The 15,021-nt window shown below is 36.6% G+C and overlaps 1 protein-coding gene and 1 non-coding gene across 2 annotated transcripts; both read left to right on the forward strand.

Annotated features, from left to right (window-relative positions):
• LOC130464658 (small nucleolar RNA R71) lies at positions 1-106 on the forward strand. The gene has a single exon (XR_008925022.1). It is a non-coding gene; the product is annotated as a small nucleolar RNA R71 (small nucleolar RNA).
• Positions 107-4,240: 4,134 nt separating this feature from the next.
• LOC110785335 (double-stranded RNA-binding protein 1) lies at positions 4,241-14,758 on the forward strand. Its single transcript, XM_021989772.2, has 6 exons — positions 4,241-4,620; positions 6,513-6,650; positions 8,897-9,132; positions 9,239-9,458; positions 10,907-11,083; positions 14,005-14,758. Exons 1-6 carry the CDS (start codon positions 4,413-4,415, stop codon positions 14,262-14,264), a joined length of 1,239 nt encoding a protein of 412 aa, XP_021845464.1. The 5' UTR covers positions 4,241-4,412; the 3' UTR covers positions 14,265-14,758.
• The last annotated feature ends 263 nt before the right edge of the window (positions 14,759-15,021 follow it).

Below are 15,021 nucleotides of genomic sequence, written 5' to 3' on the forward strand. Positions count from 1 at the left end.
ATATTGTGATGCGGACACGACCGCTGCAAAGCCTTGAATCTATCCCAGGCTTCTCGAAGTGATTCACCAGGTTCTTGAGTGAATGTAGTTAGCTTATGCCTTATTTCAGCAGTCTTGGTGGGTGGAAAGAATTCTTCTAGAAAGGCCTGTGAAATAGCACTCCACTCTGTCTCCTTGACATCATTCAACCATGTCTGAGCCTTATCACGAAGGCTAAAACCAAACAACATGACTTTCAATTGGTCTTGAGTGACCCCTTGATGCTTGATAGTACCACACAGTTGGTTGAACCTCTGCAAATGGTTGGTGGGTTCCTCAGATGGATGGCCACCAAATTGACTTTGTGAGACCATGGAGATTAGAGCGGGCTTGATCTCAAAGTTGACTGCATCAATAGTTGGCATTGTGAGCCCAGTCGGAACACTATTCGAGGAAGGAACCCCATATGATTTCAGGGATTTAGACATCGTGTGACTCGGTGGAGTCTGTGAGTCTTGGGACCCTGACTGCTTCTTCTTTTTCTGCTTCTTCCAAGATCGGGATCGGGAGGAACCAAGGTACCCGTTCTGGCAGACCTGGGCATAAACAACAACGAAAGAAAACGCAGTGAGATTTGCCTCAATTGGAACTGAGAGTTCCAATGAGACAATGGAAACAGTTCAAATAATCAAACTAAAACTAATAGAATATAGCCGTCTCCCCGGCAACGGCGCCAAAAACTTGATAGATTAAAAAGTGATACCGCAAGTGCACGGTGTCTGTTGTTAGCAGATACTTAGCAAATACGGGTCGATCCCACAGGGAGACAAGTTCTATTAGTTTTTGCCCAATTATACGAACTATTTCAATAACGAAAGTTGAGTTTGAGTATTAACTACTAAAGCTAAAACAATAATAAAAATGCGTAATTTATCAATGAATTAAAGGTCTAGGGCGTCTGTTCGGTTCACCATGCTTATACCAATCCAATAACACAATTCAATTCGACAACGAATAAACTAGGCCGAGTAATTAAAGTACATGCTAATCCTACGGTCGGGTCTTAACACTTTCAATTCAACATATGCAGTACGATCGCTAACATAATCAGAATTGCCAATTGTACAAAGCCTCTAAAAACACGATCTTTCGATTCTAATTCCTATTAGCTAGATAATTAATCCATGAAATTGGCCGATAACATGAATCAACGATTAAGAACAAATCAATTGGAATTACTCAAGCAATAATCTATAGATTAGCAAACTTTATTGCATAACAATCATGGTATAAACATGGCTTCCCTAACTTAGCCCTAGAATATAACTACTCGCTCATAATTGAATTAACAAGCATGAAATACATAATGAAAACGAGATTCATAATCAAAGGACGAATTAATCTAAGAAACGAAAATAATAAGAAAGAATAAAAGCAAAAGAAATTATTGAATTACCTCTAGATTGATTAATTGAATGGAATGAACTAGGGCTCAATAATGTGTAGAGAGAGAAATAAAACTGAACGTTTAAAAGAATTCTAGGAAAATAATAACATGAGGGAAATTAATTAGTTCCCTTGAGTATTTATATGCTCCTATTTTCTAAAATAAAAAAAATTAAATAAATATGAAAATAAAAATAAAAGTCGTCGATGATTGGTCGATGGAGCGATGATGTGGCAGCCAAACCCGAGCACGAGCCGCGCACACGGGAAGATAGATGGCGAGGCATGGGCAGCGAGGGATCTCGCGCACCATCCCTCGCTGGCATCATGATGAGCGACTAGCAAGAAGGTAGAGCAGCGAGGGAGCTAGCGAGCCATCCCTCGCTGCCCTGCGCGTGTGTGTAGCAAGCCAAGCGACGAAGCTATAGGCAGCGAGGGAGCTAGCGAGCCATCCCTCGCTGGCCTAGTGAAGTGCAGCAAGACAAGACGACGAAGCTATAGGCAGCGAGGGAGCTAGCGAGCCATCCCTCGCTGGCCTAGTGAAGTGCAGCAAGACAAGACGACGAGCAACGAGGCAGCGAGGGAGCTAGCGAGCCATCCCTCGCTGGCCTAGTGAGATGCATAGCAGGCCAAGGCGACGAGCAACGAGGCAGCGAGGGAGCTAGCGAGCCATCCCTCGCTGGCCTAGTGAAGCAAGCAACCATGAAGCGATGAGGCACGACGATGGATGTAGCGAGCCAACGATAAATGTAGCGAGCCTACGATAAATGTCTTGCGAGCCAACGAGGGATCTTGCGAGCCAACGAGGGATCTTGCGAGCCAACGATAAATGTAGCGAGCCTACGATAGATGTCTTGCGAGCCAACGAGGGGTCTTGCGAGCTATGCACAAGCGATATATCGAGTTAATCATCCCCGGAAAACTCAATTCTCCGATCAAACACTTCGTCTCCGACTCAAACCATCCGGTGATCATTCGTTCCACCTCCAAACACTCCGAAAGCACCCAAATGATTGTAAAATCACCTGAAATATCAAAGAAAACACAAACGGGGCGTAATAGAGTACAATAACGACGACTTATGCAATTATGACTCTAAATGCAACTAAAATGAGACGAATGCCTAGAAATGCAACCTAAATGAGCCTAGAATACCCTATATAAATATGATTCATCACATGTTTATGGAATTATGGTTATTTTATGGTAATTTTAATTGATGTCTTTTATAATTCTCATTATACGTGTCCAACATAATCATCGTGCATATTTTTATTAAATTTTATTTTTCTCTCTCGTTTCTAAATTTTAAATTTCGCGAGAAATGACCTTATATGTATTTCTTTTTGTGAAATCACACCTTAATGTAACATTTTTTTGTTTTGCGAAAGACAACGAAAGACAAGTTTCCGGCATTGACTGAGCTTTTCCGGCCAATGATTTGCACGTGAGCAACACATGTGACATTATTTTGTTATAAAGACTTTTTATAACCCAATTTAGCGAGAAGGAACTTTATATCATTTTTATGTAAATTCACACCTTAAATCCTTAATATAAAGATTTTTGTGAAAGACAACCAAAGACAAGTTTCCGGCATTGACTAAGCTTTTCGGTAATTGGCTTGCACGTGAGCAACACATGTGGCTTTATTTTTCTAATCACACCTCATTTCTCTTTGTCTTCTTCTGAAGCTAAGCGAATTCTAGAAACTGCAATTTTTTTTTATTATTGAAACTATGTCTTCTTCAAAAACTTACTGTAATCTAGAAATTGCATCTTTCATCGAGGTTGTGTCATTTTTAACAAGTGATTCCAAGAAATTCTCTAGTCTTTTGACCATTGAGCTCATGATAAACGAATTGGAATAAGTACCACCTACAAATTTTACACAGTGATGCATATAAGCAAATGAAAATGAAATAAATGTAGAAATAAGAAGAATTAATATCTACTCAATTTCTAGATAATCAGGGGTCATCAATTCTTAAATTAAACACCATTTCGATTAATTAAGCAACAAATAAAATTTCCAAGAAGTTTTGACAATTGGGAAAAACCTAATTTATCTTTGCCTAATTTTAGCTCGGATGCATTCTCTTCTTCTTCGCCTGAAAATCTTTTGGTTTGAGAAAAAGGGGATTCTTTAGTTCAGAGTTTGAAAAGAGGGAAGTTTTTGAGATTTGCCTTTCTATGGATTTCAATCGGCTGTAGAGAGTGAATGATTCATTTGCCAGTGGTTCTAAAGGTTGGGGTGGTTGTGGGACTGGTTTAGGGTCGAGCACCATGGTTGATGCCACCATTGTTGAAGACCTTTTGATGGATTTGGGAGGAGAGAAAATTTGGAACTATGAGGGTTTGGAGTACCATCCAAGAAATTGGGTGTGGTTAGCAAAAAAAAAGCTACGCGTATTGCTCATGTGCAGGTCAATGGCCGGAAAAGTTCAGTCAATGTCGGAAACTTGTCTTTAGTTGTCTTTCGCAAAAAAAGTTACATTAAGGTGTGATTTCACAAAAATAAGTATATAAGGTTATTTCTCGTAAAATTTGGGTTATAAAAGGTCATTTTATAACATCATAAAGCCACACATGCTGCTCAAGTGCAAGTAAATATTAATCAATGTCGAATATTTACTTTTAATTGTCTTTTGAAAAAAAAAAATTACATGAAAGAGTGATTTCAAAAAAAACAGGAAAATATATAAGGTCTTTCTCATAAAATTTAGGTTATAAAAAATAATTTTTGACAAATTTGCCAAAGGAATAAACAAAATCGGGCAATTGCCACAAAATCCAAATTTGATTAACTCACCAAATTTTGCATCAAAATTATCACCTGACCAGTGACCAGTGACCACCTTCGGCTTCAATCCTCAGTTCCATATGTGACACCCGTGACTCATCTCTATCCAATTTTCATCTTCCTTCTTACACATTCCTTCTTATTTTGCCAACAACTTTTTCTTCTACAAATTTAGGGCCAAAAGATGTACAAATCAAAATTGCAGGAATTTTGCCAGTCCAAAAAATGGCAACTTCCCGAATACTCCACACAAAGAGAAGGGCTAGATCATTGCCCTCAGTTTAAGGCCACTGTATCTGTCAATGGCTCCACTTTCACAACTCCGAATCCCTCCAAATCTTCCAAAGAAGCCCACAATTTGGTTGCTCATATCGCATTTCAGCATCTTACTGGTAATTTTGTTTCGATTTTAGTTTGGTAAATCTTTTAATTTAATTTTCTGTCTGTCCCCCCCCCCCCCCCCCCCTACCTATAATTTTGTCCATCTGGGTTGAATTTCTTATTAAAATTTCGGCTTCAAATTTGTGAAAACGTTATTTTTGTGGAAATGGGCTATCTTTTTGGCATTGAGTTCGAGTGGGGTTGATCTTGATTTGTGATTCAGTGTCCATTTATTCCTCTGTCGATTATGTAATTGGTCCTTATTGATTTTTTTTGATGTAATTGGTTTTTATGTATTATCTGAGAGAGGAAATTATTATTATTGTTTTAATTTCTAATGTAATAATTTTTTTTATGGTTGTTAAGGTTGTATAATTAACTATGTTATCGGCTAGAACCGTCCAGGGGTTAGACAACCCATTTTATGAGTGTTTTGCATGATGTTTGTCCAAAACACATTAGTTTTGTATGATGTTTGTCCAATATAGTGTTTGAGTGACGAGTATGCAGACACAAGAAAAATGAAGAATTGGAGTAACTAGGCTGAAAATACACTTTAGTAATAGTAGGGAATTAAGGATTGAGAACATTTGTGTTCTAATCAACACAGCAACAGAAATAATTAGCCATCAAATTTCACTGAAATATTTGTGTGTTTCTATTTTTCTCTAAAATTGAGCATCACAAAGCATTATATAGGCCTTGCACACTACACCTACCAAGACCTGAGGCAACTGGCTGTGGCACATTACAACAAAAGGTTGCAGCCTCCAACTCTCTTGCTTAACAGACACAACGTAAAGGGAAAAAAAAGCTTTGAAAAAGGCTTTGTTTGGACAGTTCTTCGGACCAAACTGAATGGGATGAACATCAGCTCTTCTTAACACTCCCCCTCAAGCTGACTCTCAGCTTGGACAATAGATGTTGATGTTATTGAGAAGAAAGTACCTTGGTGAACACATCTACTAGTTAATATGTGGAGACACATGCTTAAGAAGTAGCAGTCTATGGCCACATGCTTGGTTCTCTCACGATGAACAAGAATGACATTAGTTGTTTTAACCACATAACTTCACAGACAGCGATGATCATTTATCTGTACTCTGCCTTGGACAGTGATATGGCCACAACAGTTTGTCTTTTCAATTTCCAAGATGTTGGAGATGTGCCAAGAATAACGCAAAACCTAAAACCCTTATGTAAATCTTCTATTAAAGGGGCAACCAGCCCAGTCACTGTCACAATATGCTTGCAGTTGTGCAGTGGTGTTGTTGGCTAGCAGAATCCCTTGATTAGGAGAGCCAGAAGATATATTAGTACCCTTTTGGCAGCCTGAAAATGAAAGGATGTGGAATTTTTCATGAACTTGCTTAACACATTCACTGTAAATGTTATATGTGACTGTTAAATAGATAAGTCATAAGTTTGCCAACTAGCATTTGACACCATCCAGGATTTTAGAGAGGTTAACCTGGAGTAAGTCTAACATGAGGGTCCATTGGAAGTTTTAAAAGTCTGCAGGCTGTCAACCCATATTCCCTGGAGTAAGTTTAACATGAGGATCCATTGGAAGTTTTAAAGTTCTGCAGTCTGAGCATGTCCAACACATACTTCTTTTGAGAAAGGAAGATGCCTATCTTTGGCTTGTCAACTTCTAGACCTAGGAAGTATCCTACCTCCCCCTAGGTCTTCGCATGGAATTGAGACTAAAGGGAAATCTTTTGCTTCATTGATAAATTCTATGGTCTAATAGACTCTCTTTGTGCTTGTGTGTACACATGGTTGAACGTTCATTTACATCTTATTTACTCTGTAGTAACTGTTGTCAACAAATAGGATCTGGTTTCTTTTGTAATTTACTTCAGTTTTATGGGCTGGAGATAATGTTGAAAAATCTATGCAGGTTCTTCTAGTGCAAGCACTGCTTTACAAGTTCAACCAACCTTCATTGACGCCCAGCAACCCAAAACGAATGAATCTCTGCAAGCTACTTCGTTTAGTGTAGTGAACTCCCCTAATAGGGATGATAAGAAACTTAAAGGTGAGGCAAGATGTGTGTTTGTTCTTTAAGTTTCTGAGTGCTTTTATTTGTTCCTCTAGTGATAATAGTTTTATAGTCGAAAGTAAAAGCAGATATAAAACATCTTATTTTGAGTCTTTTCCCTCTCTTTGCTAAGCATTTAATGATCATTCATAAATATCTCTAAAGGTATTGATTTTCTGTACCAATGAAATTTTTACCCTAGCATTTGGTAGGTTGTCTTTCCCATATTTACCAAATCACTGAAATACAAGGTGTCAAGGCACCACTGAACAGTATCTAGTTTGGAAGTCACCTGGCCTCAAGAATACCATTAATGTGGCTTAGTCCAAACGGTTAAATAGCTGAAGAAGGATATAAATGTAAAACAATAGTGTATAAAGTTTGCTTAAGAAACGCGAATACATTGCATTTATCTGGAAGTCACAATATGGTTTTCCCCTTGCTCGGAGGTAGATCCTGGGAAATTCCGGTGGAGCAAACTTTAAATTGTGACCTTATGTCAAAGGGAAGAGCCCGTAACTTTAAATAGTGACCTTAAATTGCTCGGATAAAGTAAGTAAGAGGCCATAACTCAAATCATAGCCTTTCCAAGTTTCCTAGACTAAATTGGGAAATTTTGTCCCCTACCCCTGAAATTTTTTATCACTTTTTCTTCCAATAATTTTGAATAATCCATCTATTAGTTGCTTTGAGGCTTCCATTCTTATTCCCAACTGGTTGTTAAGGTCTTGGATTAACTTAGTTGGACTTGTTTGTTGCTCAATCACACTCATTTTGGTTTGTTAAGGACTTAAGGGCATTGAACTAAGCATCGCTCCTGCTTTATTTTGTTTTCTTTATACAAGATGCTGGTTTAAGTTTTCTTTCTCCTTTTCTTCAGAAAAAGAAATAAAAGAATAAGAATCTTCATTCCTTAAGACATAGTATATTGTTAGGAAATTAGGATGTTAATCACCGTTGCCACACAATTTCCATTTTTATGTGTGCTTAATCATTGGGGAGACCTTATTCTTTCCCTGAATTGCTGAAATAGTTTCAGAGCAGTAGTGGACATAGGACTAATGATAGACATGCTTACTATGTTGTAGTTAAGAGTCTCAAGTTACTTACTAGCTACTTTCCCTTTTTATTTCTACGTTTAGAATTTTAGCTTCGTTAATTGGGGGTTTGTGTGTGTGTGTGGGGGGGGGGGGGGGGGTATATTTGAATTGCTTCAGTTGAATCTGGGCTTAATACAATTTCCGAGAAAGATATGAGGTATAACGGAATTACATTTTTTTTTTGCGTTCAAACAGTAAGTACCATCAGTAGACCTCTCAAATTTAGTGCAGTGGTGGAGCCACATTGTCTGATCGGGTGTCAGTTGGGAAATGGAAAAAAAAAGCTGTTCTGTTGCCCCATTTTACAAAAAGTTATATGCTGCCCTGCAACCCCAAAAAGTAAAACTGACACTCTGAGTTACTGGCAAATTGATACTTTTCCAGTTTCCACGCTTCTCTTTCTTCCCTCCGTGTCAGCTTCCTGTTCCAAAATCCTTATCCTTGTCAGATTCATTGGTTCACTGGCATTGCTTACATCTACCACCCTAAAAAATAATTCAATCAAATTTGGAACTTCAATTTCGAGCCTAATGCACTGATGCACTTTGACACGACATCCCTGCGGCTAACCTCACCCTATCTTTGGCAACTACACAAGAAATTCCGTGTCTTTATGCTGCTCTTATCAAATACGGTAGTTTTGTGTTGTTTTTTGCTTTGATTGTCAAGATACAACAAATTTGTAAGTATGTGACTGTGAATTACTGCATTAGTATATATCTTTCTTCTTTAATTTTAATTGAAATTTTGGAGATATGAACTATGCTTACATTTTCTAATACGGAGTATAATTGGATCTATATTATATTTGTATTTGATGATTAATTGTATATTTATAACTATTGATTGATTGTAGATTCATCTGATGAATATAATTATGCATTTATGAATAATTTCTACAATAGATAAAGTTAAGTTAAATTATAGTTATGTTTATTGTCAAGTTCTGAGTCCGCCATTCAATAGTTATAAATATACAATTATAAAGGTTTTGTTTATGCTTATGTTGTCATCATTTTTGTTTTGATTTCCTCCGTCTGTTCCTTTTACTGAGGTCTGATGAGCTCATGGAACACTTTCATTTTAGGTTGTTTCTGCTAGCATGAGCTTCTAATTTGATTTCTGAAAATTTGTTGTTAGCAGATATGACACATTTACACAAGAACCAACTGCAAATCTATGCTCAAAAGAGAAATCTAAATCTTCCTGTGTATATTTCTGAGCGTGATGGCCCTCCCCATGCTTGTCGTTTTAAATGTAAGGTCTTGCTAGAAGGAAAGACATATGAAAGTCATGAATTTTTTAGCACCCTAAAAGATGCTGAAAATGCTGCTGCAAAAACTGCTCTAATGTCGGTATCATCTGATAGAATTGAAGAGGTTGCTTTTGAAGTTTAAACCTATAAGCACCTTATGGTTGTTTACTTTCATTTTCCATGATTGATTTATCACATTAAGCATGTTGTATTTTATCCAATTTTTGCAGGAAGATCCAGGTTTCTTCAAAAATCTTCTACAAGAATTAGCTCAGAAAGAATATGCTTGTTTACCAGCGTATGTTACAACCCGTTCTGGCCCTCCTCATAACCCTATTTTTTCTTCGGCCGTCGAAATAAACGAGGAGTCCTTTACTGGACAAGAAGCAAAGACCAAGAAGCTGGCAGAGATGAATGCAGCAAAGGTGGCCTATATTGTTCTTAAAGAACGTAAGATACTTTGCAATTCATTTTGGCAAATAAAGGATCTTATTGCTTTCAAAATAGTGATACTTTACAGTTGATCACTTGATCATCTTGATAACTTGTTTAAACTATTTCATTTTATGATGTATGCAAAAGGGTCTGAATTTCTATTACAGATGATTTAGCCTAAGTTTGATATGGACTAATATGGACATATAGAAATCGACATGTAGTTGACATGAAATGGGGATGGAATTCCATACATTTTTTTTGCGTGCCAGAACTTTTGTGATTTGTGAGTACCAGTGCCTGGTTCCCTTTTGCCTTTTTATCGTTTTAATATAGGGCTTTTTATTGCAAAGGAACTGACAAATAATGTAGATCTGTACCAATGATATCTTGTCCTAGTGGTTAAGACTTAGGGCCTGTGTAGTGTGTACTATATGTCATAGGTTCGAATCCCCACTCCCCCATATATAGTTTGTATTGCCTTTGTGGCTCATCGTGGCCTGTGACTCCATGAGGTAGGAGAGAGGGTAGTGACCTACTATTTAAGTAGCCTTCCTAAGAAGCCAAAAAAACCTCAATTACAACCTGGTTATGTACAATCTACTTCTGTGTGAACATCATAGGAAACCAAGAAGCCTACCTTTGACCTCAAATTAAACAGGACCAACAATAGAGGAGGTTGTCCAAGGGCTGTCTTTATTAATAAACTGACACCCAAAGAAAAAAAATTGACACCAAAACGGCAGTAGACTGAAGGTGTAAAGACTTGTGAAATTTAGCAATCCGTTCCTCATGACAATAGCTACCTAATACAGGAGTATTAGATTCGGAACGATATGCAATTCACTACCTAATTTGTTAAATTGGGCCAATAATTACCACTTTTATGTTGTAATCCGCCTTTGCCAATACGCGGGGCGGGGGTTGGGGGGTGGGGTGGGGATTTGAGTGTTAAGTAACACTTCTCATGACATCAAGTCTGTAAGCTCAAGCAACAGCTATATCCCTGGCACAAGAAGGTCCTGTTTTTTCCCTGGTTTTTACTGGAAAATTATTTTTACTGATTTAACTTTTTGTGCTGATTTGAACTTATTCTTACTGATGCACTAGTGTATTTTGCTATACGAGCTTTATAATTTTTACTGCTGAAACTTGGCTGTTAATAATAGGAACTGGTTCTTAATGATCCAAGTATGCAACACCTTCGTTATAGAAGAGGCACTTAGAAACACAATACTACCTGCAAGGGTTCTTCTCTTTAAGTAGTTGATATAGTCTTCTTTGTTTTTAGCTTCTAGTGGATAAAGGGTTCAATAACTAAAGCAAACCCAATCAACCATCGATTATCTCTGAAACCTAATCAATCTTGAGTCAGTTTTCCTTTGTCGTATTTTCTTTTTGCTAAGATGAAATGTTATACACAATTTTCTACTGTTGATAACTCATAGAACACTCTTTTGTAGGTAAAGGGAAACAAAACTCTAAAGCTGATTCACCAGGATTCCATGTCAATGACGCATCTCATTATTCATCTCCCCAGTCGCACTTGATTCCCGTTGCTGAATCGCCAGATAAACACATTTCTGCTCCAGATCCTGTATCTAAAAGACTTTACATGGAACAAGTTAGATGCGGAAATGGTAATGTGTATCATCTACTTAAACTTACTCATCTTTAGTCATAATCATGAATTTAGGTTTGTTTTGCATGTATAAATTCTACTCCCTCTGTCTCTTTTTGTTTTTTACGTTTTCCTTTTTTGGTGTCTCAAAATGTTCTTTACATTTCCTTTTATATCATCACATAAATGCTTTAATATTCTATCAAAATTTGTGTCACATGATTATTTTAACCAATTAAATTCATTGGGTTATTTAATTTCTCACACCTTTCTATTAGGACATCAAATTTTTCTCATATTCCCAATAACAGAATTTTGATAAAAGTGAAAACGTTATAAATAAACAGAATTTTTCTCATTTGGATGAGTTAGCTTGCTAAGAAGGTGGTACTCTTGAGTGTCTGCAGTGCTGCTGGTAGCTAGCCGTTAAAGGAATCCATAAGCAACTCTCATATCCTACACTCAGGTGCATCATTCAGTCTCGAAGGAACATAGTTTAAAGTAAAAGAACATTAGTTCAAAGTAAAAGAATATTCTGTTCAAAATAAATAAACATAAATGAAAAAACATGACATTGTGATGAAAGAACACAGAACATACAAGTGTAGTATGTTTTTTTATTTTTATTTTAACTATTGTTTGTATTATTTGAAGTGTATGTTTCTGCGAGAGTAGGATGTGCATCATGCAATCACGTGTATGATCAAAGTTGCGGTCCACAAGCTTTTTCTTTTTTGGTCCTAGGGTGCTAAGAGTCCTGAGGAATTGTGGAATATACGGTCTACTAAGTGTTTATGCACGCGATGTGGTGACATTTTTTATAAATATTGATTTTATACTATTATGTATAAGAATGTTAAATAATCCTTAAAATTATCTTGGTATATATTTATAAACATTGTTAACACATTAACGGGATGTACTTATTTTACTTATTTATTTATTTTAAACTTTACTTATTTTTTATTATCTCTTACAATATTTCTTCTATAATAATATAATATATATATACATTTTTCTCTTGTCTTACTTTCATTAATTCCACTTTCTCTTCCTAGTTTTTTTCTTGTTTTACTTCCTGCTCCTTTCTGGTTTGATTGGTGACAATGACGATCTCCTACGACGATTCATGTTAACCGACCCAAATCACTTTTGGACTAAGGCTTTGTTGTTGTTGTTGTTGTTGTTGTTGTTGTTGTTGACACATTAACGGGGGTAGTATTAGTATTTCACATGGGGGACACCAAAAGTCAACCTCAGGTGTTCCCTTGTAGAATAGCTCATATGGAAACTGAGTACGTCCATTTTATCAATGGTGATTTCTGTATATAAGACGGACAGACAGCTAGTAATGAGATATCTAGTGCCTGTGTGTGTGTGTGCGCGCGCGCGCGCGTGCGTGTGTGATCTTTAATAAGCATGACCTGACCTTGAGAAATGGGTAGATAATCCAGGTGTAACACTTGAGAATTTTCATGTTTATGGAGGCTTACAGTTCGATTAATTTGTGTTAGAATTATTCAGCTCCATTCAATAATATCTTCTGTGATTCAAGTATAACCCTATATCGTGGTTAGTCATCTTGAGCTTAAGTTCTGAGAAGCCATATAGTGCCTATGGACAGCAGTTCAGTTGACGTTATTTTAACCATGTTGAGAATATTTGAACATGGGTATGAATGTATGATCATATTGATATTTCTAGATACGCAAAAGACTTTTTTGCAGAGCCTAAAATCTGAATATATGTTCGGAAAAATTTGTGAGTAAAAACACCTTCTAAAACATAAAATTTGCGAGATAGTATCCTATAAAACCAAATCTTTTAAAAATCACATATTGTTTGCCGAAATCCGGCGAAAATGTCAATCATCAAGCGATGGCCCCTCATTCTCCGTCTTTCTTTGTGCATGCTGCACACACTCTTTCCTTTATATTTCTCTCATCAAACGTTGTCTCTGCTCCATATGGTTTTCTTCTTCCTTATGGTCTCTAAGCTACTCAAATTAACTAAGCAAACAAAAAAGAAATCAAACCTCATGATAAGAGTAAGCAAGCCCAGATGTTTCTAAATGCTAAAATTTCTTTGTCTTGTGAGGTGATGATATCCACTATATTCAGCAGATCTCACTTGCTCTAGTTTTCCTCATTTAAGAAGATACTCCATTATCTAACAACTCGGGGTTTGATAGTCTAATGGCTCTACTCAATTGAATTTTCGTAAAGTCTTTTTCTTTAGTACCTATTTTTCTGCATAAAAGTTGGACTTAAAAATTGGAAAGGTTGAAGTCTACGGCATATTTCACTAAAAATTATAACAGGTGCTATCTCGCTTATTTCATGTTTTAAAAGGTATTTTCTCACAAATTTGCCCGTATATACCCATTACTGAAAAGTGTGATTGAAACTAGGGACAAGTTCTAGTTTGCTCAAAATTAGGTCTTTAGTTCTTTGTTATAGAGTATATGGAAAGATTTACAAAATCTCTCACAGTTTGTCGGTTTTCTCACCCATTTCCTTGCATAGAATTTTGCAAAAAAGATTCTAGATTGTATTGTTAAGTTCAAATATTGGATGAACAAAATATGGAAGAATTATTTTGCATCAGGTTGTACTTTACTTTAACTAAGAACAGAAATTTCCGTCATAGATCAAATGGTTGTGTAAGTTGCGTCTTCCACTGATGTATTTACCTGGGAACCAAGTCCTGTGAGAAATAATTGAAAGTAGCAAAATTAGTGCCTAATACATTTTAATTTTAATTTTTAACTTCAAGTATACCTTAAATATACATGCATAAGGTACTAGATCTATTATGTCTAAAGACAAGTTAGCTGAGTAGCTGTGCTACATCTTCATGATTTTTAAAACCCGTTTCCTTGGGTTTGAATTACATTTTAAAGTAAAGTAGAATGACCAGCTTTATTTTATGTCCTCGCAGGTTCATATGGCCAGGATACTGATCAAAATGTTCGTGGACTGGGCACCGGGCCCTCTACACAGAACTTATCCAGTGATCCCAGTCAATCGCCTTCTAGATCACTAGTCCATGAAATTAGTCAGAAATTGGGCGGCTCTGACGTTTCGTCGTCTTCGCATAAAAGGATAAAAGTTTTCCCATTGACACCGAATATGACGTTACCTACAGGAGCCACTGTCATGCATAAAGATGATAAATGGATTGCCGTGTCCATGGATTAAATCCACGGAAATGCATAAACGATATTTATTATGTACTTGAGCTGTTTACCCACCGCCCCTCTGGATGTGCAAAGAAAGATGATGTTGTAAATGGAGCTATCTCATATTCAAGCTCCTGCACTCATGGAGCAGTGAACTTTCCGTGTTTTCCCTGTATGTAAAAGAAAGGCATTGCTCTATTACCTTGTTTAGGAAGAGGAACATAACCTTTGTGACTTTTGTATACCTATGCTAGGTTCTCAAATTTTCTCAGAAGTTTTGTGCATAGAATCAAAGGAGCATTGCAACTCGTGTTACAGAGCCTGCTCTAGTGAAAAATGCGATTGTCGTGTATAGAAGAACCTGCCATATAGAGATCCTTGAACGCCCTACATTTTATACATGGCAATCTACATAAAATGTACTTTACTAAAGTAATATGTATGAGAAAATAACCTAAGTTCCATTCGAGCTTTCGCGAAAAAAAATAATTATAAGCACGTTTTTTGCTTCTATTTAGCATAGCATAGCTCTTTCAAAAAGTTTGTATTATGTTTTTTTTATTGTACTTTGTAAACTCTATTTAATTCAACATATGTTGCTACTTAGAACACCTCACAAAGAAAAGGACCTAATTCGTTTATGAAGATGTATGAAGCCAACAGTTATTGCAAATCAAATTGAAATCCAAAATTAGGTACCAAAGTAAAAGATAGCACTAAACAAAACAAGTCTTACGATTCAAACAAACAAGAATAATTTAGGCTTATGGATTTTT

This window comes from Spinacia oleracea, chromosome 6, assembly GCF_020520425.1.
Source record: "Spinacia oleracea cultivar Varoflay chromosome 6, BTI_SOV_V1, whole genome shotgun sequence".
NCBI classification, from domain to species: Eukaryota; Viridiplantae; Streptophyta; class Magnoliopsida; order Caryophyllales; family Amaranthaceae; genus Spinacia; species Spinacia oleracea.